A 26912-nucleotide genomic window follows, 5' to 3' on the forward strand; every position below is an offset into this window, starting at 1 on the left:
AGCTTTTTGTTCTGTGGCTTCTCAAAATCTGGAGGTATTTGTACCTTCTTCGAGTTTTAAATTTGAAAGTATTTTTCAAAATATGTAGGTGCAAATTGCACTAAACTCGAACAGTGCCCCACACCACCAAGGGGTGGGTGAGAGGGGTAGAAATTAAAAAAAAGACCTTAAAGGGGAGGGGATATAACATGGGCAGTTATGGACACATAAAATGTGTGGTGGAAGAATGACACGACATGAAACGTGGGATTTCGGTGGTGGAGATACTAATCTACGCGATTAAGGGAGAGGTTTAGAAATCAACCTTTTGTCTTTTTGCATTATGGTCTCCAAGTCTTTCTATCTCACTGATGGCGATGCTTCTCCGGTTGGCTTGACAAAAACAGCGTGTTGTGGTCTCGACTCTTGTCTGCAGGGCTGATCGCTGCACCTTTGTATGGGCATAGTCGTTTACTCCAAACATTGTCACGATCCCTGTTGTGTTGGGGTGCCAAGTGAATCCTCGCCGTGCTCTGCGACACCGCTAATCCTCGCTATTGATCATACTTTTCTCTTGCCTGTAGCCTGTGGTAGCCCATTTTGAAGGAATTCTAGACACAAAGGACAAGGTCCACAGATGCTTGGGAAACAGGTGAGCTATGGTGGGGATCGGCAACAAGAGATCAATCGTGTGGCAACCAGTAACAAAAGGTTGATTGATGTCTAGGAAACAGGTGGGCTATGGCTTATGGACGATGAAATCAAACCAGCCGCACCACGTCTCAATATTCATGGTAACATGCCCACCATGACCCAGTACTCATTATTACATGTGCACGATGACCTAACACCCATTAGAACATGCCCACCATGACTCACTAGCCATCATACATCTGCCCTACAATATTGATGTAGATTTGATTTGACTTCCGACCACCACCATGGATCGTCATTGTGAAGAAGGGTCAGTTGGTGTTCACGTTCCATCTGTCATGGGTGTGAAAGCCGAGCTGCACCGGTCAGAGGACACTGATGCTGGGCAGTCCAAACGCGACCTTGACAAGGACATCTTGTGCCCAATCTGCTTTCAAACCATGAAGGATGCCTTCTCCACCTCCTGTGGTCACAGCTTCTGCTATATGTGCATTATGACCCACCTCAACAACAAGAAGAACTGCCCTTGCTGTGGACACTACCTCACCACCACGCAGGTTTTCCCCAATTTTCTTCTGAACAAGGTATGCCATTTTTGTTTGAGGTCATTATACATTTATTTTGAAACATGTTACAAAGAATAAGAGCACGTAGTAATTCGGTGTGTTAGTGCTGCTTCATGCAATAGCATCTTGTGACAAAGTGTGCCACCTCAGGGGAGAACATGTCAGAATATGCAGCGGAAATGATAACCAAACTTGGGTAGACAAGAGCAAGTAGAATGCAGAAAATAGACAGCGCAAGAAACACAGAGAGATAGGTGTGTAAACTCTTCTCTATACACAAGATCCCGCAAATAACTGAATGAGAAAGTGGTGGGGGCATGGGGCCTATTTATATGCCCCATGTGAGCAGTCGGCTAGCATTGGTGGCCCTCCATGACTGCATGAAGCAGTCGGCCAGCAGTAGAGAACTCCACGAGTGCATACAGCAAGTTGGCCAGCAGTAGAATACTCCACGCTTGCTGATGGGCAGTCGGCCAGCCACACGACTGATGAATGGACAGTCGGCCAGCCACCAGAAGCTCCTGCCAACATCTGGCAACCATCCACACCATGGAAAAAATGGGAAAAATAGGAAAAAATACGAGGAGTGAGGAAAAATGATAAAACACCTTATACAGGCCTGGCACACCCACAACAGAGGCCCTGGTGTATAAATATAGACATGAGATGACTTCTAACACCTCCTCTCCGATCCTGGTTGGGAAATCAACCCAAGGGAGCTGGAGTGCCGCCTGAGCGTAGCCTGAGGTAGAGACTTCGTGAAGAGGTCCGTAGCATTGTCCTCCATCGAACAATAAAGTAGCAAGATGTCACTAGCCAAGATCTTCTCACGTACAAAGTGATACTGTATCTCTATGTGCTTGGTCCGGGCATGGAAGACCGGGTTCCGAGCAATAGCTATACAACTCTGGTTATCGCACTGGATGACTGTGGGCTTCGTCTGTGGAAACCCAATCTCACCTAGCAGCCTCCGCAGCCACACAACCTCACAAGCAGCACCACAAGCAGCCCGGTACTCTGCCTCTGTCGAAGAAAGGGCAATAGTTGGTTGCCTCTTGCTGCTCCAAGAAACTGATCCTGAGCCGAGGGTAAAACTGTATCCTAAAGTAGATCTCCTCGTGTCTGGATCTCCTCCCCAATCCGAGTCACTCCAACCTTGGAGCCTGACTCCATCCCCTCCTGTGTAAAAGAGTCCTAGATCCTTCGTACTCTGCAGATACCGCAAGATCCGCAATCCTACGTCCCAATGAGACTTCAATGGCATCTGCATAAAAGAGCTCAACAGCCCCACGGAGAAGCTCAAGTCCAATCTGGTGTTCAGCAACCAGATCAATGAACCAACCAACTTCCGGTATTGCGAGGCATCAACTGGCTCACAAGGATCAGTAACGGTTAACTTTGTGTTCGGGTCCATCGGTGAAGTAATAGGCTTTCTCCATCCCAAAGTCCTCAAGCAGCTCATGAACATACCGCTGCTGAGAGACGAAAAACCCCCTCTGGGTCTGCCAGATCTCCAATCCCAAAAAGAAGTGGAGTAAGCCTAAGTCGGTCATCTCAAACTCCTTTGACAAGGCAGCCTTCGTCACTGTAATATGCTCCACATGACCGCCAGTGAGAATGAGATCATCCACATAAAGGATGATAAGCGTGACCATGCCGCGTTCCCAAAAGAGATACAGGTTTGGATCTGCAACCGATCTTTGAAATCTAGTCGGAATAAAGAAGGAATCAATCTTCTGATTCCAAGCCCTGGGAGCCTGCTTAAGACCATACAAGGCCTTTCGTAACCTGTAAACCATCCCTTCAGATCTTGGAACAATAAAGCCTGGAGGCTGCTCAACATATACCTCCTCCTGCAGGTCACCATTAAGGAATGCAGATTTTACATCCATTTGATACACGGGCCACCTCTGAGAAGAAGCAAGGGCAAGAACGGTCCGAATCGTGGACATCCGTGCTGTCGGTGCAAAGGTATCCTCGTAGTCGATGCCTGGCCGTTGAGCATAACTTTAGCCACAAGTCTGGCTTTGTGTTTGTCCACCGACCCATCAGACGCATATTTGGTCTTAAAGACCCATTTGACACCAATGACTGACCGCTTCGACGGCCTCGGTACCAACTCCCAAGTGTTGTTCTTCTCGATGGCATCAAGTTCCACCTGCATGGCTTTCCTCCAAGTATCCTATGAAAGGGCTTCCTTTACGGAAGTGGGCTCTTTGTCCCGCATAATACGAGACATCAAAGCATAGTTCACCTGAAGAAGCTCCGCTGTATTGCTTTTATCTCAGACTCTGTGTGATCTTCGAGGGCCGTCCTCTGTGGTCCACTCGGAGGGTAGCTCCGTGACACCCGACTCCCGAAGGGTGTCTAACAACCACCTAGGTACTCGAACAGATCGTGGAGCCTCCTCTGGTCGCGGGGGCTCTACTCTAGCTGCGGGCTCAACCTCCTGTAGTGACTGAGGTTGATCAACTGGAATGATGGTGTGGGAATCATCATCAGACTCCTCTGGATTTCCAAGAAGTGGCGGCTCCTCGACAGTGGATACTGGAACATGCTCGTCAAAGACCACATCTCGGTTGACAACAATCTCGTTCCTGTCTGGATCATACAACCTGTATCCCTTGGAAAGAGAGTTATACCCCACAAATACAAGCTTGCGGGACTTGGAGTCAAGCTTCCCTCTCTGCTTCTTCTTCGGAATATGTACATACGCATCACTCCCAAAGACACGGAAGTGCGAGACATCATGTCTCAGATGATATCTCTTTCCCAGCTTGTAGGACTTCCTGCTGAAGGGCCTGCAGCTTGTTAATGTGTTCTCGCATCGTCGAGGACTTTGCAGGGTTTAGAACCCGCATCTGCACTTCCAAGGAGATCCGTTTCATGGGTGATACCCTGTTGTAAAGAGAAGCCAAGTGCTCCCATATGCCTCTCGCCAGCGTCATGTGCTTTACATGATTGATCACTTGTGGTGTGTAGTTGAGGAAAATAAATGACCGGACCCTGGCGTTGACACGATCCCACATGTGTGCCTGTGCCTCTTGGTCCTTCCTCATCGACAGTAACTCCCCTTCCTCAGCTTCCGGCCGTGGAATCCCGATGATGATGAAATCAGCAAAGTCATATGACTCCAGCACAGACTCCATCATGACCTTCCAGATGCCGTAGTTGGACCCGTCCAACTGACGGTCCACTGGGAACGTGGGCAGAGTCGGAATCTTCATGTGCTTCTCAGCCATCTCTAGTAAATCTGCCATCGCGGGGAGTAAACTGAAAGGGTGGGTGGGTGGGGAAAAAAAATCTGTAAAATCTGCAAGTGGCTGTCCAGCACCTTAGCCCGCCTTCCTCTTGCAACTTCTCTTCCCGTACAGTCCAAAACAGTCCACCAATCAGCAACCTAATGCTCCCCCTCTTGCTCAGAAAACTCCCAAGATCTATCACGAGCCTAGGGCTCTGATACCATGTCAGAATATGCAGCGGAAATGATAACCAAACTTGGGTAGACGAGAGCAAGTAGAATGCAGAAAATAGACAGCACAAGAAACATAGAGAGATAGGTGTGTGAACTCTTCTCTATACACAAGATCCCGCAAATAACTGAATGAGAAAGTGGTGGGGGCATGGGGCCTATTTATATGCCCCATGTGAGCAGTCGGCCAGCACTGGTGGCCCTCCACGACTGCATGAAGCAGTCGGCCAGCAGTAGAGAACTCCACGAGTGCATACAGCAAGTTGGCCAGCAGGAGAATACTCCACGCTTGCTGATGGGCAGTCGGCCAGCCACACGACTGATGAATGGACAGTCGGCCAGCCACCAGAAGCTCCTGCCAACATCTGGCAATCATCCACACCATGGAAAAAATGGGAAAAATAGGGAAAAATACGGGGAGTGAGGAAAAATGATAAAAGACCTTATACAGGGCGGGCACACCCACAACAGAGGCCGTGGTGTATAAATATAGACATGAGATGACTTCTAACAGAACAAAGCCTGTACTGAAACCAAGCTAAAGACTAAATAAGAGGAATGTAAAATAAACTAGCTACCTATACAAAGAAATAATCATGCGACTAGAGTTACAAGGTAGCCATATGGCTGTAATATAATCTGACTACATAGGGGGACATCATGTTGTCATTTTGTTTGATAGCGGCATTTACATTAGCATGGTGACAAACACCAGCATGCATGAAGTAAAGAGTGTCCACCTTAGAGCCTCTGGCAACAACCAGTGAGCCCTTACTAATCTTCCACTTTCCACTACCAAATGTGGTAACATAACCAGCATCATCAAGCTGTCCAGTAGAAAACAGGTTCTTCTTGATCTCAGGCACATGCCTGACATCATGGAGCATAAGCTGTGAGCCATCTGAAAACACAAGCCTCACATCACCTCTGCCAAGAATCTGGCATGCATGGTTGTCACCCAAATAAACTACTCCTTCATTGCTAGCAGTATACCTGACAAACAAGTCTCTGCAACCTGTGACATGAAAAGAGGCACCTGAATCAATGATCCATGAGTGCAAACCATGACCATCTCCTGCATGGAGTGAATGGGCATCAAGTGAAGACATAAATAGGACTTCATCCTCACTGTCACCTGCATGTGACACATTGACTTCTTCAATCTTGACTCCACTTTTGCCCTTTGGCTTTGCATCTTTGGCTTCATCTTTGTCTTTGTCTTTTCCTTTGCCCTTTTCCTTTTGATGATTCTTCCATTTGTAGCATTGCTTTTTGAAATGTCCCTTCTTGCCACAATAATGGCATTCCAAGTCCTTTTTGGAGCGGGACTTGCTCCTTCCCCGTTCTTGGCTTTTACCCCTTTGCTGGGATCTCCCAAATGCATTCATTGCATTGGACTTTCCAACAGAGTTATTCTTCCTGTTCATCTCCTCTTGAAGGAGAGCACCCTCCACATCTGCATATGATAGCATAGCATTTGAATTGCTAGTGGCTGTCCTGAATGTGTTCCAACTCTCTGGCAAAGTGCATAAGAGAAAGGTGGCTTTGAACTCATCGTCCATTGCCAACTTTTGATTGATGACCTGGCTGACAACACCATTAAACTCATTTAGATGGGCTGTCATAGACGCCCCTTCCTTCATTTGAAGACCTATGAGTTTCTTCGACCAATACACTTTGCTTGAGGCACTTTGCTGGGCATACAAGTCCTGCAATCTTTGCCACATTCCCCAAGCTGTCTTCTCTTCACGTATGCTGAAAAGTAAAGTGTCTGACACAGACAACATGATGGTGGATCTTGCCAGCTCATCCATATCTTCCCATTCTTCAGCAGTAAGAGAAGCGGGCATTACACCCCTTTCTTTGATGGGCTTGTGCTGCTTCTTCTGGAGCAACACATTATAGCACTGGGTTTGCCAAATGTCATAATTATGTGAGCCTTCAAGCTTCTTGATGTGAAGCAATGAAGAGCTCTCACCTGTGGTTGCCATAGCAATATGCAACCTTTGACACAGTCAATGCCTGACTCCCTGCAAGATGTGCAAACACTGCACCAAAGCACACAAAGTGCTCACAGTTGTTCTCCCAAAGTTTATCTCCCACTGCGGAAGCACGAATGCAACTCTCCTCCCACTGAATGTGATAAAATCACCAAAATCTGGTTGCTGCAGATTTATGGCAGCACCTTAGATGTGCTCTGTTCCCCTTCCAAAATACTATACAACAGTACTAAGTGCTCACCAATGATGTACCAAATCTGTACCGGCAAGTACAGCAGCTGAAAATGAGCCTTTTCCTCACTCAAATCAATGTACAGCCATGCCAAAACTTGTACAAAGTTGTACCAAATCTGTACCAACAAGTACAGTAGCAATAAATGCTCTCTTGGCTGTCCAAATGAGTGAAAATCAGACCTTGACAGTCCCCACCACTGCATACAACAGTCCCGGACAGAAATTGGACAAAAGCCCCTTGAATGCAAGTGGATTTCTGAGGGTTCAAGGCATAAAAGTCTTCCCTGCTGCTTTGCCAAGCTCAACAAGCACAAAATCTTGAAAAGCCCCTTGATTCAAGATCAATTTTTGATCATGAATGGTACATTAATGCACATGAAAGGCATCCAGAGTCTTCACAATGCTTCCCCCTGGCCACATATACATCCAATACATAAAAGCCCCTTGATTTACTGGCACATTGAGTGCTTGACATGCATCAACACATTGTCCAAAGCATCAAATGCCAGTGCTTGCATGCAAATCAACCCAATTGGCACAAAAGCCCTTTGATTTGCACTCCAATTTCCTGCAATTTAGCCCCGAATGTGAGATTGCTCACATCATACAGCATGTGTGAATACCCAATGGCACAATTACATCAAAAGCCCCAAATGTTCACACCCAATTTCCTGCCAATTGACCCGGAATGTGACCAATGTCACCCAATGTTGCCAATTGTGCTCAAATCTGAGCCATTAGGACCTGTACCTGCTCAATTGATGATAATGGACATGCAAATCCCAAAATTGAAGCAAATACCTCTGAAATTTCTGATTTCTGTTGCAGAAAAGGAGGGGACGTCGTATTTGCTGACTCGTGTGCTGATGCTGCTGCTGCTGCTGTGCAGGTACGGATGCTGTATTCGTGCAGGTGGGCGGTAGCGGAGGAGCTCTGAAAACTGCTGTGTACTGTTGTCTGAAAACTGCTGTGTATTGTTGTCTTTGAAGCCTGCGACCTCTTCTTTTGCTACAGCAACCCAGCAATATTCACCCCTCACCATCCGCGCGGGAGCCTATGCAGATGAGCTCATCGAGACTGCGAATTCGGTGGCGTCTCGTGGGCGGGGTATCCTGGCGATGGACGAGTCCAACGCTACCTGTGGCAAGAGACTTGCATCTATTGGACTTGACAACACAGAGGCGAACCGCCAAGCTTACCGTCAGCTCCTGGTTACCACCCCGGGTCTGGGCGAGTACATTTCCGTGGCTATTCTCTTCGAGGAGACCCTCTACCAGTCAACACTTGACGGCAAGAAGTTCGTTGATTGCCTGAAAAACCAAGGCATTGCCCCAGGCATCAAAGTCGACAAGGGCTTGGTTGCTGCGCTGAGTCATGGAGGGAATTATGAGGAATAGCGACGGATACTGCTGAGATAAAAACCCTAAAAAAAATGTAACCCTAAAACCAGAGCTCTGATACCAGTTGAAGGAGCTAAAGAAGCTCAGCTGAAACAATTAGGGTTTCATGTGGGAGACACACACAGAAGAAGGGTGAGAGAGAGAGAGAGAGAGACATGTGGGGATAAGTCAACTCACAAAGTATGAGTGTGTGACTCCTCTATCACACATGTATATTTGCTCTAGTACACATAGTGCACTTAGTAAAAGTGTACTATGTACTATAAAACTTATGGGCTTGTACACACTATAAGGGTGGGCATAATGCCTTTACCCCAACAAGCATGAGCGGATGTCACAAGCATCCCACACTTGGATCCACAAGGTCATACCGTACACATAAGTGCAAGAACCTGAGGCCAAACATTGCATTTTTGTGAGCCCTTATACAAGGAAGAGTTGCTAGTGCAACACCAGTGTTAGTAAGGTCACCTCATACCACTCCGCACCGTCATGTCGTGCTAGTCCCACACACACATTATTAGAGTGTGACTAGGATAATAGGATAGGATTGGGTGGCATATGGGGTGAGTCAATTTTATGATATAAGCAATTCCACTTGGATGAGCCCACTTGAATGACGTAAAGAGGTACACGAGATCCCAATCTCCAAAACCCACCAAGTCCCAAGCAACTAGTGGGGAGAATATTGGGAGAACCGAAGAGCCAAGGATGTGAGAAGTTTGAAGCCCGCGAATCTGAGTTGAGAGAGATCGAAGCACAAGGTGAGAAGTTGACAACTGCAAAGCTCGTGGACAAAGACACAAAGTTGGAGAGTCCACACAGGGGTTGAAACTCGACAAGTGGGAATTTCCAACAATGCCAAGGAGCTTCTGAGACCGGAAGAAAGGCAAGAGACTATTCCTACAAGTAAGAAGTGTAGAACAATAAAGGATCTCGAAGATGAGGTGTTGATGTCAATAGCAAGTATCAGACTGGAGTTGCCAGGGGTTGAAGAGTAACCCAAGACCAAGAGCGTTGATCCAAGTGAGGGAGAGCTTCCAAGGTGCTTAGCATTAATTTATGTTTAACTCTTATGTTGGGTCACTCATGTGACACATCAGCAATAAAAGCAAATACATTTATGAGTGGGGGTGGGGGGGGGGCAATCTTGTGTCATGAGCATTCTCCTTCTCCTTTCTTTTTCCTTGCATTGTTAATTGTCATTAGTGCACTTTGCCACTTGTAAACATGATCGACACTTCCATGCATGTAACAAATAGGCATATTAACCACTTTTATCATTGATTGTGATGAACACACTTTGTTATTTGTAAACGTGATTAAAGCTTCCCCCTGAATGTAACAAATAGGCGGATGTTAAGTCCGAGCAATGGTTATGTTTTCATCAATAGGGGAGCAATGGTTATGTTTGCATCAACCCTATTGGTAGAAAACATGTCTGTCCCAATCCCAATCTTGAATGTGTTGGGGTAAAGGCGTTATGCCCACCCTTATAGTGTGTACAAGCCCATAAGTTATAGTACATAGTACACTTAGTACTTTTAATGTACTAAGATCACTGTGTGTACTAGTGCAATATACATGTGTGATAGGGGAGTCACACACTCATATCTTGATGAATTGACTTATCCCCACAACTCTCTCTCTCCCTTGCTTCTCTGTGTATGTCTCACACATGAATAACTCTAACCCTAATCTCTTCTCCCATTCAGAATGGGCATAAACTTGTGGAACCAATTCATGCCTAATATTGCCTCAACGCCCATAAATGGGATGACCATGAAGTTGCGCACAACTTCCACGTGCTTGGTCACAAACTTCCCATTGCAGACTTTGTACTTATCCTACAACTCTATGGTGATCAACTCAAAGCAAGCACACCAAGCGGCTTGTTTTGTGACGATGCCAACCGAGCTGCCTCTGTGGCATAGCCGGTTGGGACACATGAGTGTCAAAGGAATGGAGCAATTGTCTCGTTTTGGTTACTTGCCTTCTCTAAAGTTCTCAAGTTTTCAATTTTGTGAGCATTGTATATATGGCAGGCAACTCCAATGCCCCCACAAGAAAGCTCTTGGACAGAAAGATGCTCAGTTAGAGCTTGTGCATACAGATGTATGTGAGATGCCTCAGCTTTCTTTGGGAGGGGCAAAATATTTTGTGTCCTTTATTGATTATGCCACACGCAAGGTGTGGGTTTATCCTCTTCATCTGAAGAGTGATACATTCTCATTGTTTGAGAAGTTTGTTGCTCATGTTGAGAATCAAACTGGCAAAACACTGAAGGCTTTGCGTTCCGACAATGGTGGAGAGTATATGTCCAAACAGTTTCAGGACTTTTGTGATGCTAAAGACATCAAGAGGGAGCTCTCTGCTTCTTATGATCCTCCACAAAACGGGACAGCAGAGAGGATGAACAGGACCATTCAGGAGAAGGTCCGTTCTATGTTGTCACATGCTGCGTTACCTCATGGTTTTTGGGCTGAAGCTGTTATGACAGCCGTTCATCTTATAAACAGGTCACCTAACACGAGGCTTGGTGGGAAAGTGCTAGAGGAAGTATGGACAGGGAAGCCTCCGTCCTACAAGCACTTGAGAGTGTTTGGTTGCGTTGCGTACGTGCACATACGCAGGGAAATACGCACCAAACTTGATCCTAAGTCTCACAAATGCATATTCCTAGGATATGGTGAGAGAGGTGAAATGGGGTATAGACTTTGGGATCCCAGTGAATAGAAAGATTATACGCAGCAATGATGTCATTTTTGATGAAACATGCATGTATAAGGAGCCTGCAAGGCAACAGGAGCCTGGCAGAGTCATCTTTGATGATGATGGACATCATGGACAACAACCAAGGGCTGTAAATCAGCCATTACAGCAACAAAACCAGCCCTTAAATGGTGCTGAAAATGGTCCAAATGGACAGCCAGAGATGGCAGAAGATATCCCTATGGATATCCCACAGTTAGAGGAAATACCGGGCATGATCTTTCAACCTTATGGCATGGAACAGGAGCCACCAATAGGTGATATGCAGGCTGGACAGCAACCTGCAAATGATGGTCATTGGGTACGGAGGTCCACAAGACCCTCCAGACCCCCTGACAGGTTTGTTCCAGGGGTTGACTACTTGATGCTCACTGACTGTGGGGAGCCCTCTTGTTATAAGGAGGCTTTACAGAGGGCAGACAAGGCTCTTTGGGAGCGTGCTATGAAGTCAGAGATGGATTCTCTGCACAAAAATGGAACATGGAAGTGGTGCATTTGCCTACAGGCAAGAAGGTTTTGCCATGCAAGTGGGTTTACAGGCTCAAAGTTGCACCTGATGCAAAGCCAAGATACAAAGCTAGGTTAGTGGCTAAGGGCTTCAAGCAGGAATATGGTGTGGACTTTGATGAGATCCTCTTTCCAATGGTCAAAATGACCACACTTAGAGCTGTATTAGCTTTGGTTGCTCATGATGAACTGGATTTGATTCAGATGGATGTGAAGACTGCTTTTCTTCACGGTGATCTCCATGAGGAGATATATATGCAACAGCCAGAGGGTTATGCAGTGAATGGAAAGGAGAAGCTTGTATGCAAGCTGAAAAAGAGTCTTTATGGGCTCAAACAGGCACCAAGGGAATGGTATCATAAATGTGATACATTCATGAAATCCCAGGATTTTAGGAGGAGTGACATAGATCACTGCTTATATACCAAGAAAGTTTTGGATAGCAGTCTATTGATCCTCATCTTGTATGTTGATGATATGTTGATTGTCGGGAAATCTCGTAAAGAGATGGATGCCTTGAAGAAGAGGCTGCATCAGACCTTTGATATGAAGGATTTGGGTGATGCAAATCACATTTTGGGTATGCGGATACTTCGGGACAGAAATCAGCATGTGTTGTATTTGTCTCAGAAGGAATACATTGGCAAAGTTTTGCAAAGGTTCAATATGGAAGGGGGGAAGAAGACTAGTACTCCTTTGCCTCCATATGTGAAACTCAGTGCTATGGACAGCCCACAGTCAGATAGTGACAGGGCTGATATGGCCAAGATTCCGTATGCTTCAGCTTGTGGTAGTCTCATGTATGCCATGGTTGCTACCAGGCCGGACATTGCATTTGCAGTGGGAGTGGTTACTAGATACATGGCCAACCCTGGCAAGAAGCATTGGGAAGCAGTGAAAGGTGTCATGGGATACCTGAAGGGCACACAGGATATGTGCATCTGCTTTGGCAAACAGGATGCATTAGTGCATGGTTACACGGATTCGGATTATGCCGGTCATCCAGGTAACCGGAAGTCTACTACCGGTTATGTGTCTACATTCACAAGAGGTGCTGTGTCATGGATATCCAGGATGCAGAAGTGCACTGCCTTATCTACTACAAAGGCCGAGTATATTGCAGCCACAGAGGCTTGCAAGGAGGCATTATGGCTATCTCGGTTAGTGGTTGATTTGGATTATAGAGGGGATATTCCATTGTTGCATTGTGACAGTCAGAGTGCCATCCAGTTGGCAAAGAACCTTGTCTTTCATGCAAAGACGAAGCATGTGGATGTGAAGTATCACTTCATCAGAGAGGTGATAGAGAACAAGCTGATTCAGCTTGTCAAGATTCATACGGATGACAACCCGGCTGATCTGTTGACGAAGAGTTTGCCTCCAGAGCGATTTGCTCATTGCAGACACTTGATGGGCATTGGATGAGGCCAGTTTCAGCCTTGATATGGCCTTGTATATTATCATGTACATGCTGATTTTTTCTTTTCCTTCACTTAAGGGCACACTGCCTTTAAGTGGGAGGTTGTTGGGGTAAAGGCATTATGCCCACCCTTGTAGTGTGTACAAGCCCATAAGTTTTATAGTACATAGTACACTTAGTACTTTTAATGTACTAAGTGCACTATGTGTACTAGAGCAAATATACATGTGTGATAGGGGAGTCACACACTCGTACTTTGTGAGTTGACTTATCCCCACATGTCTCTCTCTCTCTCACCCTTCTTCTCTGTGTGTGTGTCCCACATGAAACCCTAATTGTTTCAACTGAGTTTCTTTAGCTCCTTCAATGCTTAACTTGTTGATAGGTTTTGCATTGCTTCTGGACAAACCATCAGCAATGTTGGATCCTTTCGATAAAACTTCATACTTTGTACATGAATGAAAGTGTTCTGTTTTAGACTATTGTTATGCATAAAAGTGTTTGTACATAGAGAATAGGAAGAGAAGATGAGAGATGACGGTGGAAGACTTAGTTCTCAACGTAAACTACTATATATATTAATTGATTAATTGAAAATTATTACTTACATTGATACAGAGTTCTACACCCACTATTGGGCACTGATGATGTTAGTGGGGATGTCGTAGTATCTAGTCCATATACTATGCATAATGGAGTTGATAGTTATATAGTCTTGTGGGTTGACTACCTGGAGTATATAACATGCATGGTCCTAAAAGGTGAATTTGGGCATGTTCCTGGATTCATCTAGGTATATATTACTTACATTGATATTTGCAAGGTCTGGACTCATGCTGTACGTTAACTCTTGAATTAACTTTCTTAGCTAATCTTCTCCTTCTCTCGGCTATGTGAAGAATTGTAAGAGAGATTGTAGGAGATATGTAGAATGGGGATTTAGGGTTTCTTAAAGCCTTGTTCAATAACTCATGTCTGTTAGCCTTTTGCAAGCCCAAAAGTCATGTCATAAAAATCATTAAACGCATTTATATTGGGCTAAAAATGTGCACCACTCTTTGGCCCCTTGGCCAAGTTGGTTCACACATGCTTAGGCTCCCCAAAACTCGTTCAAAACTGCCCCAAACCTCCACATTTCTACTCCATACTGTTTTGTTACTGATTTGAGCTAACGCTAGCTCTAATTGCACATGTATATACAATGATCTTGTTCAATAACCCTTGTCAGCCGGCCTTTTGCAAGCCCAAAAGTCATGTCATAAAATTCATTAAACATGTTCATACTGTTGGGATTGGGGTTAGGGTTTGCAGCAATGCACCACACCCACAATCGCACATAGTGTGAAGCAGTCGTGAGCTAGAGAGGAGGCACCTAGCACAATAATCGATGATGATTGAGCGTATCACAATCCTGTACAAATGATAAGTGGGAGTGACCTAAAGTACAAAAACTTCACACATACACACATTCCCAAAAGTGAGATAGAGTCTGTTCGTGTTCATGGGAAAAAAACTCCTAGTGAGGGAAAAAGTGCCCAGCTGGTATGTCACCATTTGGTCCATCTCCATTTTTGGAGCCACTTCTATGGGACTGTCACTCCATAGAGTAGCCCGATTTGTACCATGTTCACATGTGGCCAGGCCAATGTCCCATGTGAAAGGGTCAGTCATCTCGTGTCACATGGACGGGAACCAGTTTTGTGCCACCTATGTGACCAGGATTGTGCCATATGGATGGGAGCCTGTTTGCTACCACCCGTGTATGACCAAGATTGCGTTTTACCCATGGGACTGTCACTCCATGGTAGGACTGGTATTTGCACGGAGCTTTGTCTATGGGATTGTCAATCCATAGGAAGGCCCGTGCTAGGATTTGTGTTTTGCCTACGGGACTGTCACTCCATAGGAATACCAGGACTTCACATTTTTGTCGCGCTAGTTTTGTGCCGGACAAGAAATTCTTGTACAAGTTTCATGAAAGGGAGATTTCGTCCATTACATGTGCACATGCATTCATGTTTGCATGCATAAACTTGTTTTCGCAAGACTTGTTTTCGTGTGTTTGCTTGCTATGACGTGCCAGTACACTGGACGGGGACACCCCCAGTGTATCGTGGGTGTGTTGTTTGTTGATGAGTTGGTGTGGCGTGTGAATAGGTGGTAAGTATTGCCTTTTTGGCCTTTTTCAAATGTAAAATCTATAAAGTAGTGTAAACCTTAATATTTATAAGGTTGGGTGTTCACACATTTTTAAAATTATGATTGGACACTTTTCAATGTGGGTGCCCAAGGATTAACCATTGCTTAAGGCCTCACAATATTTAGACTAAGGATTGCATGGGAAAAAATCCCTCCAACACGTGGATGGTTGTATGGGGGTGGCTGATGAAAAGAGGATACCTGCCATCAAACTTGGCAGCTGCTGCTCTTGTACCTGCTATCAAACTTGCCAGCTGCTGTTGTTCCTGTACTCGCCATCAAACCTGCGCGGCTGCTGCTACTCCTGTACCTGCCCTCACACCTGTCGGCTGCTGCTCCTATACCCGCCATCAGTACCTGCCAGCTGCTGCTCCTGTACCCGCCATCAGACCTACCAGTTGTTGGCTGCTCCTGTACCCACCACCCTCACACAGGCCGACTGTTGCTCCTGTACCCGCCATCAGCACCTGTTGGCTGCTGTTGCTTCTGTACCCGCCATCAGGTCTGCCGGATGCTGCACTTGTACTTGCCATCAGGTCTGTCGACTGCTGCACTTGTACTTGCAGAATGCGCAGCGGAAGACTAATGCACGTAGGAGACGCATCACCATCGAGCTCCACGAACACCTCCAACGGGTACTGCAGCATCCCTCCACCGGGCTCCCATCTCCGGTGAGCTGCCTCCCAAAACACCGACCGGAGGAGAGAACTATTACAAGGTGCCACTCTAGCCTATGTATGGCTCTTCAACTTCCCATGCTTCCTATGGGATAATACAAGGCACCTTCTAGCCATAGATCACACGCTCGAAATCGCTAACCTTCCAACACCCTCCCTCAATTCGAGCTCCGCAAGCCACCGAGGCGCGAGGGGGTTGCCCAGCCTGAGCCGCCTAGGACCACACGCCCGGGCTTTGATACCATGTCAAAATACGCAGCGGAGAATCGAGATGATAACCAAATCTGAGACCACAAGAGCAAGTAGAGTGTAGAAAAATAGACAGCATAAGAGAAGGAGAGAGATAGGCGTGTAACTCTTCTCTATACACAAGATCCCGCAATGAAAAGATGATACAATGATGTGGGGGCAATGGGGCCATTTTATATGGCCCCATATATGCAGTCGGCCAGTGGAGAAACTGTCAGAATACGCAGCGGAGATGATGACCAGATCTGGGAACACGAGCAAAAAACGCATGCAGAAAAATACAGCACAAGAGAGAGAGATAGAGGCGTGTAACTCTGCTCTATATACACAAAAAGATCTCGGAGTATGATACAAAAAATGACAAGGGGTTGGGGGCCTATTCATATGGCCCCCCATCAGCAGTCGGCCTGCTGTAGGGCAGTCGATTGGACACAAGAAAACCTCCACGACTGAAAAATCACAGTCAGCCAGCAGCAGAGTGGGTCGGCCAGCATCAGAGAAGTCCCACGACTCATGTAGTGCAGTCGGCCACTTCCAGAATCTCCACAGATGCAGTCGGCCAGGTTCAAGGTCCTCCTAGACTGCCTCCCATGCCATAGAAAAATAGGGAAAAAATGGGGAAAAATACGGAGAGTGGGGAAAAATGAGAAAACACCTCATAAGGGCAGGCAACCCACAACAAAGGCCCTGGTTATAAAAATAGACAGGAGATGACTTCTAACAGAAACAAGCCGCCAGCCTCACGACTGGGTCCCTCCAGTCGGCTAGCCAAAAAATCCTCCACGACCCCAATAGAAAAAGTCGGCCAGCTCCATATGCATATGAGTGTAGTCGGCCAGCTTTTGTGTGATCCTGCCAGCATAGGGCAGCCACCCACACCATGGAAAAATGGGGAAAAATGGGGAAAAAATACGGGGAGTGAGGAAAAATGAGAAAACACCTATACAGGGCGGGCACACCCACAACAGAGGCCCTGGTGTTTGATAAAGACAGGAGATGACTTCTAACACCCCCTCTCAGCTCTTGGCTGGGAAATCAACCCTAGGGAGTTGGAGTGCCGCTTGAGTGTAGCCTGAGGTAGAGACTTCGTGAAGAGGTTCGCCGCATTGTCCTCCGTCGAACAATAAAGTAGCAGGATGTCACCAGCCAAGATCTTCTCACGTACAAAGTGATACTTTATCTCTATGTGCTTGGTCCGGGCATGGAAGACTGGGTTCCGAGCAATAGCTATACAACTATGGTTATCACACTGGATGACTGTGGGCTCCTTCTGTGGAAACCCAATCTTGCCTAGCAGCCTCCGTAGCCACACAACCTTGCAAGCAGCACCACAAGCAGCCCGGTACTTTGCCTCTGTCGAAGATAGGGCAATAGTTGGCTGCCTCTTACTGCTCCAAGAAACTGCTCCTGAGCCGAGGGTAAAACTGTAACCTGAAAGTAGGCCCAGCTGATGGAGCAACCGGCTCAGCCCAGATGTCTGATGGAGCTACCACAAGCTGCAACAGTTCTCGGATTTGTCCTCAAGGGCAGGTCTAATATGGGCGAAGCTGCTGATAACAGTGGTCGTCTTTGGAGACGCAAGGATGACAGGAGCTGAAGGTCCAATTCTGAAAGTGGGCAAAAGAGGGCGGCCTCGGTTAGGGAAGATGGAGCGTCTGCCATGATGAATGAAGATCGATGTTAAGTAGATGAGAACCTTAGAAGGGGAGGTGTGTGGAACACGGGGATGGGGAGGGTGGGCCAGAAGGGCGAGACAAGGGGTGGGAGGGATAGAGAGGGCAAGGGAAGGAAATGGAAGGGCTGCTGCAGTGAGGACAGGAAAGGGTGCCGAGAAGGGTGAAAGGGGAAGAGGGGGGAGGGGGGGGGGTGTGTGTGTCCATGCATAGGTGGGGGAGGGGGTTTTGCGTAGAGGGGAAGGAGTAGGGGACAGCTAAATCAGGAGAGGCGGGTTCGGGGGCGATGGCTACTATGCAGAGAGCTCCATCTTGATTTTTCTGAACTTTCCCTTTCTGTATCAGCAAACCAGCACACAAATTCTGTAGAAGCAGATTTTTGTTAATTAGTATCAATTTTCTTAGCTTTTGGGCCTTGAGGTTTTTATGATTTTCAATATTTTATTGAGCATGCTTTGTTGCAATGACTGACTTTGTTATGTTTGACGTGCAGCTTCTGAAGAAAGCTTCGGCATGCCAACTTGTGAGCAGTGTGTCACCCTTGGAGCAATTTAAGCTTTACCTTCAAGAGGTTTGCATTTGAGATACTCCAGTCCTTGTATGGTCAAGACTATACAAGCTAATCCAGTGAAGGCTGGGTAGTATATGATTTTTTTACAGGCCCTTATATTTTGTTCTAGATCTTGCTTACAATATTCTTGCAATTACTCGAGTTATGGTTTCTTTGTGCAGGGAGCTGAAGTTTCGGTGAAGGAGCTTGATTCACTGCTCTCTCTTCTTGCTGAGAAGAAAAGGAAGGCTGAGCAAGAAGAAGCGGAGACAAACATGGAAATCCTCCTTGATTTTTTGCATAGGCTTCAGCAGCAAAAACAGGAAGAGTTGAATGAGGTTAGATTGATTAAGCAGATGAGAATTTGTCTGCCGATTATGATGTTAGTTATGTTGATGGTGCATGATCTTCTTACAAAGGTTGTTATCATCTTTCCAGTTGCAAGCCGATTTGCAGTTCATAAAAGAAGATGTTGCAACTGTTGAGAAGCAGAGACTGGAGCTCCTCAGAGCCAGGGAACGGTATTCGATGAAGCTGCGCATGTTTCTACACGGATCAAGTCCCACTTTGGGTCATGTAGCTGTTGCAACTCCTAGCACTGGCAACGCTGCTACTGTGGCCAAAAATGAGCCAGGGGTGGCCATTGTTTCGGTTGCTTCAAGGAAAGGGGATTGCAAAGAGAGGGAATCCTCTATAACCACTCAGAAGAGGAATCTACTGTTTGGTGGATCAGTTGACTGCATTTCCAACTCTCAAGGTCCGGCACCATCTCCAAGCATGGCGATTGCAAAGAAGAAAAGGGTTTTGGCCCAGGTGCCCTTTCTACGGCTGATTAGAGATGTAGGAAAAGTCTCGCATTTGCGTGATTGTCTGTGGCAACTTAGTCCATATTGCTGACTGTTTCACACTGCTGCAAAGTAGGGGTGTACTTCCAATGTAATTTTTAATGACTTATGTAGAGGCATCTTTCATGCCCGTTTGCACGACTTTTTATCTGTAAACTGCTGCTAATCTCATATTATTTGTTGCCTTGTTCCCATCATGAGTGCTTGCTGCCACAAGGAGGTACATCCCCTTGTGAAACTACATCACCTCACTGTTCACTCGGGGGCTTCTTATCATCCCTATAATAATAAGGTTCCGATTAGGATCTTTTGATTTCAGACTAGCTTACCTTTATCCTAAGGTCATGTCCACATGCATCTGGAGGAGTGATCCATGTGATATCTACTCTCGATGTGGGAGTGGAGGAGGTGAAAGCTTCCTCTTTGTGATCTGGATATGGTCATTATTGGCATTGCAATGGGAGCAATGGGAAAGATTTCATATATAGCGTTATTTGCTAGTTGAAGTGGTAATAGATTTGGCATTTGTCATGTGCATCCCGCACTTGCTAAGTGGACATACTGTGTGATCTGGATGTGGCCATTATTGGCATTGCGATACCAAAGTCTGAACATTTTCAACAACACATGCCAAATCTATTACCACTTCAACTAGAAAATAATGCTATACATGAAGTCTTTACCATCGTTCCCAGTGGAAATGTGTTTGGTAGTTAGGAATAAAGTGCTAGGGGTGGTGCACTTGGTAGACACCTAGGTGGATACTTGTCTTAAGTAGCCACCTAAGAGGACACATGGCTAAAAGTAAATGATAAAAAGGCCATAAACATAATAAATAAAGTATGCTTTGTCTGCAACTCTAATTGATCCCATCCAATCCCTTTGTTTAACCCCTAATCCCTGCCTTAATCCTGATTAAGGGTTAATCTTTTGTTAATCCCACTGTAGCTGATTTGTAAGCTCTCTCTGTCTCTTTCTCCCCTGGGCATTAACCCTAACATTTGTCACGTGCATCCCACACTTGCTATGTGCACATACTGTACATGACAAGTGCAAGACCCAAGGTCGTACACTAGGCATTTTTATTGTGAGTCCTTGTCCAAGGACAAGCCGACAGTGTTACCATCAATGGCGGTCAGTCAGTTGTGCAAGTCTGGCACAAGTATTGTCGTTCCTGTCTGCACACCAGATGTAACCCTGTCGTATGATCTAATATGTACAGGCAGCTTGGATACTTTTTAGACCCATGGTCAGGTGCCTGGACAACAGCAAGTCATAAGTCAAAGGCAAGGTCTAGCCTTGCCGGTGTGTGTCAACCCCCTATCCATGGTACTAATAACACCTTAGGGGAAAAGGCAAGGTGCTTAAAGGATTGCCATGGCCTGTGGACAGACGACATGGGGAAGATGATAGTGGTCCTGAAGGAACTCCATAGAACTATGATGAGCTGAGAGATTGACATCATGATGATTGAGGAGTATCATCTCACTGTCAGTTGCACCAGGAGATGCTGCAAGATACTATTGGGATTTTGCCACCCTTCCTAGTATCTAGCTTTGGGCCACTAGGTAACAATGGGAGTGCTTGTAACTTAGTGCAGCAGCCATTTACTTTTCTTTTCCTCATCAGGACCTCAGCATAGATAGGAGGGCATGTTCTTGATAAAATGGTGAGTGGCTTTTCCGATCCGTGAGATGGCCACCACCGATGATGTTTGCGTTTGATCAGGATTTGGAGGTGCTAGACCGCACCCGAGAGCATACATATGGTGGTGCTTCTTCGTTCTGAGATTCTTTTGAGGCTCCTGTCTTTGTTGAGGAGCTTGCAACTGCATCTCAGGCTCTGGAAAGAAAGTGCTTTGGAGAGGATGGCTTGCCAGTGCTTTTCTTCTAGCAGTATGAGGAACTCATGGAGGACAACCCTAGGTCTGCCTTCAATGAAATCGTGCAGAGAGGTCTCAAGCCGGAGAGTCTCTTTTTGAGGGTATCATCTACCTGATCCCAAAGGAGGGAGGTGACAGAGATGATATTTGACATTGGTGCCCCATCACCCTCCTACCCACGGAGCCGTGCCTTCACCCCACCCCCCTGCATGCAGAGCGGTGCCTTCACCCAACACCCCGCCCCATGCGGTACTGTTTACCTCTGGCCGTTCTCTTCCAGATATCATCTACAGCACTAAATATGTGTTATTCAGGATAGCGTATCCAGGATGACATCTGTCTGGGAGGCCACAATGATTTCAGATGCTAGGGCTTAGGGTCCAGAAGGCAGGCTCCCCTCTTCCCTTAGGGAGCAATCGCGCTTTACCCGATATGAGCGAACATAGAAAGGGTTACAAACTGCCACCTGCTTCTACTTCTAAACTCCTCAATTGATCTTCTCATGCTGGAGAGGGTCTTTGATGGTATGATCGACCAGCCAGCAAATTTGCACGAGTTTCTTGCGCCAATTGAATGGACACTGATTGAGAAGTTTAGAAACAGCCAGCAGTTTGTAACCCTTTCTACATTTGCTAATATCGGGTAAAGCAGTTACTCCCAACGGTAGAGGGGAGCAGGCCTTGGGTCAGAAAACAGCCAAGTCCTGTCCATGGAGCCTCTGCAGTCATTGTGGCCTCCCAGAGAGTGAACATGTTATCCTGGATACTTGTATGAAGCATATCCAGTGCTGTAGATAATATCTGGAAGAAACCGCCAGAGGTAAAGACTAATGAAATGCTGTGCCTAGGAAGGTGATGGGATGGTGTGGTTGCCTGGGTTTTGAGGGGAGAAGGTCCTTTCGTATAGATGAGAAAGGAGTAGCAAGTGTCGGATCAAGTCTTTTATTTCATTTGTCACTTTTAAAGTCCCTTTTACACTCAGGCTGTATGGATGGCAAGCTTGCCTATCAGTGGCTAAATTTTTTCCTCTTATGGGCAGAGCCATGTATAGGGCCATATCTTTTGGCCCAATTATATGAGTGTGTAAAAATGAGCGTGTATCTGCTTCTCTGTATCTGTGGACCGTGATATAAGTGGGTATCTTTGTCAAGCTTGTATTATCAGTGGTATTAGCTATTCATAAATAAAATTTTTGTGGTGTTGTCAGTTTGAAGACCTGCAAGAATGCTATCTGCTGAAAAAGCGGCGGATGGTATCTCCCCAGTGGCCAAGGCAACTTGACTTGAATTCCAAGAAAGATAAAGATGTTAGTGACAGAGATGTTGGCAGTGGAGGCCTCGAAGACTTTCAAAGCATTCTGAATGCTTTCACGTGCTATAGGTTTCCCACACGTGACACCACCATCAATTTGTTCATGCTGATGATTTTCATTTTATTATATGTAAATGGATCCATAGGGTTCTGAGGTTGACATATTTTTCATGTCAATGCAATGCTGCAGCCGCCTACGGGTAATAGCAGAAGTTCGCCAGGGTGATTTGTTCCATTCTTCTAACATTGTTTCAAGGTTAGCGCCCCCCCCCCCCCCCCCCCCCCCCCCCCCTCTTCCCAAACTCCTCCCAAAAAAAAAAACCACCCATATACGCTTACTCACTTAGCGCATGCACTTACTTTCCCCTTCCCCTGTGCTGCATTTTCTAGTTTTCTGGATTTTGGGCTATATTTTGTGTTGGATTACCTTGCAGCATTGAGTTCGATCGGGACGATAGGCTGTTTGCAACTGCTGGCGTGTCAAGGCGCATAAAAATCTTTGAGTTCTCCACGGTGTGTAACTTGCCTCAGCTTGTGGATCGGGAGGAAGACTAGATCGAATACTAAGATGCTTGTGCATGTTATGAGCAGGTAGTAAATGTGCCAGCAGAGGTGCATTTTCCTGTTGTCGAGATGCCGACAAGATCAAAGCTCAGCTGTCTCAGCTGGAACAAATATATCAAGAATCAAATAGCTAGTAGTGATTATGAAGGCATTGTAACTGTGTGGGATGTAAATACACGGCAGGTGACCTCCTAACCCATCACATGATTGTGGCATTCAATTATTGACCCTATTTTTCCATTTTTCATTTTGATTTCTGTTTGAAATTACTCAAGAGCATCATGGAATATGAGGAGCATGAGAAACGTGCATGGAGCGTGGACTTTTCACGCACAGACCCTTCAATGCTGGTCTCTGGGAGTGATGATTGCAAGGTATGTATCTGGTTCTTGCAGCACGTGGTGGGTGGGTGCTTGTGTGTTTGTGTGGGTGGGGGGGGGGGGGGGGGGGGGCGGGGGGACACATGGACATAGCATGCATGCATGGGGTTGTGTAGTGTTTTTCCAGCTGATTAGTTTGTCTTTTCTTTGCTTTGAGAGCAATGCAGGTGAAAGTCTGGTGTACAAAGCAGGAATCGAGTGTGCTTGATATTGATATGAAGGCCAATATATGCTGTGTCAAGTACAACCCTGGATCCAGCAATTACCTGGCGGTATGTCGTGTGTATATGAAATGGCATGTGTACAAGTCACGTGTCTATGAAGCAGCATGTTTACCAGTACCATTAAGTTGTGGTGTGATGTTGTGCATGTAGAATATCCACTGGTAGAAGAGTCGGGTCACAGGCTGTGGTTGCCTGTGCTTGTGAGCAAAGACAAGTAACTGGCAATTTTCACGGTTTTGTAGGTCGGTTCAGCTGATCATCACATTCACTACTATGATCTGCGGAATGCCCACACTCCACTGCATGTGTTCAGTGGGCACAGAAAAGCAGTCTCCTATGTAAAGTTTATCTCCCCTATGGAACTCGCTTCTGCATCCACGGATAGCACTCTCCGTCTTTGGGACGTGAAAGAGAACTTACATGTACACTGTTTGGAACTCTTTTGTCTTGAGACATCTATCTTAATGGGATATTAATTGGAGTAATGACGACTATTGGGATTAATGATCTTTTGTAGCTGAGTACTTCCTTTACTTCCGCTTGCAGGTACGGACCTTAAAAGGGCACACAAATGAGAAGAACTTTGTGGGGCTTTCTGTGAACAGTGACTACATTGCCTGTGGCAGCGAAACAAACGAAGTATTTGTTTACCACAAGGTATTATTATTCATGTGTATGCATGCATACATACGTACATATGTACCATGTCATCTTATGCATGTCTAGGTTCCAGGGACAGTGTCAAATAATCCCCCCTAGCCTGCTAATTAAATTGTGTCGCTATGAATGTTCCTACATAGAAGAGTCGTGGTGGAGGACTAATGGTACAACTTTTTGGTATTAGGCGATTTCAAAACCGGCAGCATGGCATAGGTTCGGGTCTTCGGACCTTGATGACAGCGATGACGACACGTCTCATTTCATAAGTGCAGTTTGTTGGAAGAGTGAGAGTCCAACTATGCTTGCTGCCAACAGCCAAGGTACAATTAAGGTGCTCGTGCTGGCTCCATGATTGTCTTTTCGAGGTATTGGAACCTCCAATTTTGTGCTGTTTTGTCATTGACGATGTCATGTCAAATAGGGAAAATTTATACGTGTTAGTGCCATACATATTTTGGAGGCTCTGTTGATGAAATGTCATCAGGGCCTGTGAAGATGGAACTATGTCATCATTTTTTCCATCTCAATTGTAGCATACAAACCTCTATTGCCTTTGAGGCACTCTGTATTCTAGAGTATTTGGAAAGGAGTAATGATTTTTTTGGATCGGCAGACTGGGTTTTGGGTACGGATCTTGAATATTTTGAGGATTTCCGTCGTGTGCTGTGTGTTTTTGGTGCATCTCATTTTAAAACCTACAGTTCTCTGAAAATGAATTGAGTAATATCGAAGAAATATTATCATTCGTGATTGTTTGTCTACGACAGAGTTGATTATGTAAGATGCCGTGGTGAGGCCCATAATGCCCTGTTAAATCCATCACCTCAAGGCCTTATGCAGAGCAAGCGAAAACCCTTGGTTTACTATCATTGAATGATTTGAAAATGGATCGAAGAAATCTTATCATTATGGGTGATTGTTTTGTCAACAGCCAAGATCATCATGTGTGATTGGTTTGTCAACAGCCAAGTTGACTACGTAAGATGTGTTGAGGCCTATAATACCTTCTTAAATCCTTCGTGTTCATGTCTCTTGTAGACCTAGACCCCTTAAAGATGATCATTCAACTCTATTCTTATGATGGTACAGCTCTACATTTCTGCTTTCCAATGTAGCATATAATTAGAAAAGTTATTTCTTTTTTAGCAATTTACTAGAAGTGCAGTAAGATACTTGTGTTCAACTTGTTCTTGGCAGCAATCAAATTCTCCCCAATGATCCATTGATAGCATTTGCACAAATCAATATTTTTTGATACTCATGTGGCTGCCACTAAAGCCAGGCTAGGATTGTATGGAACAAGACTAATAGACATAGTTTGTGTACGGCATTAGATAGCAGAGTTTGTCATTGATGTTGAGGTTAAAACATATGATTTGTTGGGTAAAAACATAGCTCATGATCATCTTGTGGCATATTTAGAAAGCTGATTGAGCAGTTGACACAGTGACTAGATGCACTATTGGTGCACAAGTCTATACCTGTTGGACTTAGCATAAGCTTTGAAGAAAGAGAGAGGGAGAGAGATTGTATCATAAGCTATAGTGACCGAACTTTATTAAGCTATTTGATAGTGGTTGTGGTAAGTCGGGCCATGGGTTATATGACACACTAATTGGGTGCCACCATCCTTGCAAGCCCACTTATCTGCCCTAAGTGCTATTAATGCTAGAAAATGAAATGATGCTTTTTGTTACAGCCAACTTTATCCTAAAAATCCCTTAACATTAGTCTTTATTCTTCGAGCTAATCTTAATGTGATAAACCATGCAAAAAGTCGAGACAATAAAACTCATAAGTAAATTAAATTTGGCATTTGAGTCATGTTCATTCGTGAAATCCCTCTTGGTGTTTTGGATGTTCAACCATATGGGTAATAGAATCCCTTGTATCCTCTTTCTTTTCACTACCTTGAATTATGCATACTGAGGCGGGCGACCTAGTGATCTCATTTCGGACTTCATAGTTTGATGGTGAAAACTTGGGTGAAGTAGAGTGTGTGTGTGTGTGTGTGTGAGAGAGAGAGAGAGAGAGAGAGAGAGAGAGAGAAAGAAAGAAATTTATATTAACGTCTACGGAAGATCCTAAGGGCCTATGAGACCAAAAGTAATACAATGGTACCATGGATATATTGAGCCATGGAAAATTGAAAGAAAAAGTAAAATGAGAACATCTGACAATACGTGATCAAGAGATGATCCTATGTAGGGTGAGATATGCTGTGATCAGCTAATGACGATACTTGCCTCAGCCAGAATCGATCTGATGGTGGAGTGAATGTCAGGCCTCTATGATGGGAGCGTGTCATGTTGGCGGAGAACCTCATGAATCTGTCTTTGTGGTGGAGGGTCTTGATGCTTCGGGTTGAGGACGTCTAGCTCGCAGAATGGATCGAGCTCTCTCGCTAAGAACTCCTCTGGGGTGTGGAGTTGGAGCGTGGGTATGGGTGGTGGGCTCTGATGTCGTAGTAGAGGAACTCCTTTGGAGAGAGAGAGAGAGAGAGAGAGAGAGAGAGAGAGAGAGAGAATGTAGGTGGGCCGATGGTATAGAGATGCGATGCCCAATTAGGATGCCCTTTTGTAGACCAAATGTCCCAATTTTCTTTTTTAATCTTAGGACCTTTGCACAATATCAACCTAGAAGGCTCATTGTTTTGTGATAGTCCATCGTCGACACAACTGTTAATGCACATTTA

The 26912-nt window shown here is 45.6% G+C and overlaps 1 protein-coding gene across 5 annotated transcripts; it reads left to right on the top strand.

The window, feature by feature from the left end:
- Window positions 1–155: 155 nt before the first annotated feature.
- Window positions 156–24829, top strand: LOC147641846 (E3 ubiquitin-protein ligase COP1-like). Of its 5 annotated transcripts, none has more exons than XM_086800255.1 (16): window positions 156–290; window positions 416–631; window positions 707–773; window positions 895–1217; window positions 18296–18373; window positions 18535–18690; window positions 18791–19165; window positions 22286–22458; window positions 22580–22645; window positions 22824–22902; window positions 22981–23136; window positions 23229–23327; window positions 23501–23605; window positions 23800–23979; window positions 24104–24214; window positions 24402–24829. In XM_086800255.1, the coding sequence occupies exons 4-16, from the start codon at window positions 921–923 to the stop codon at window positions 24567–24569; spliced, it is 2043 nt and encodes a 680-aa protein (XP_086656381.1). In that variant the 5' UTR covers window positions 156–290; window positions 416–631; window positions 707–773; window positions 895–920; the 3' UTR covers window positions 24570–24829. The 5 variants fall into 5 exon arrangements, with proteins under 5 accessions (XP_086656381.1, XP_086656373.1, XP_086656355.1 ...); XM_086800247.1 differs by having other exon boundaries at window positions 714–773; XM_086800265.1 differs by lacking the exon at window positions 156–290 and having other exon boundaries at window positions 343–631.
- The last annotated feature ends 2083 nt before the right edge of the window (window positions 24830–26912 follow it).

This window comes from Cibotium barometz, chromosome 1 (assembly GCF_041138505.1).
Source record: "Cibotium barometz isolate CiBa-2024 chromosome 1, ASM4113850v1, whole genome shotgun sequence".
NCBI lineage: Eukaryota > Viridiplantae > Streptophyta > Polypodiopsida > Cyatheales > Cibotiaceae > Cibotium > Cibotium barometz.

Excerpts from the sequence above, each read along its gene's own strand:
- LOC147641846 (XM_086800229.1), top strand. The coding sequence starts at position 921 with ATGGATCGTCATTGTGAAGAAGGGTCAGTTGGTGTTCACGTTCCATCT. Across the intron at positions 18,691-18,790 it reads AACAGGAAGAGTTGAATGAG|TTGCAAGCCGATTTGCAGTT; the intron begins GTTAGATTGATT and ends TCATCTTTCCAG. Across the intron at positions 23,137-23,228 it reads GGGATGTAAATACACGGCAG|AGCATCATGGAATATGAGGA; the intron begins GTGACCTCCTAA and ends AAATTACTCAAG.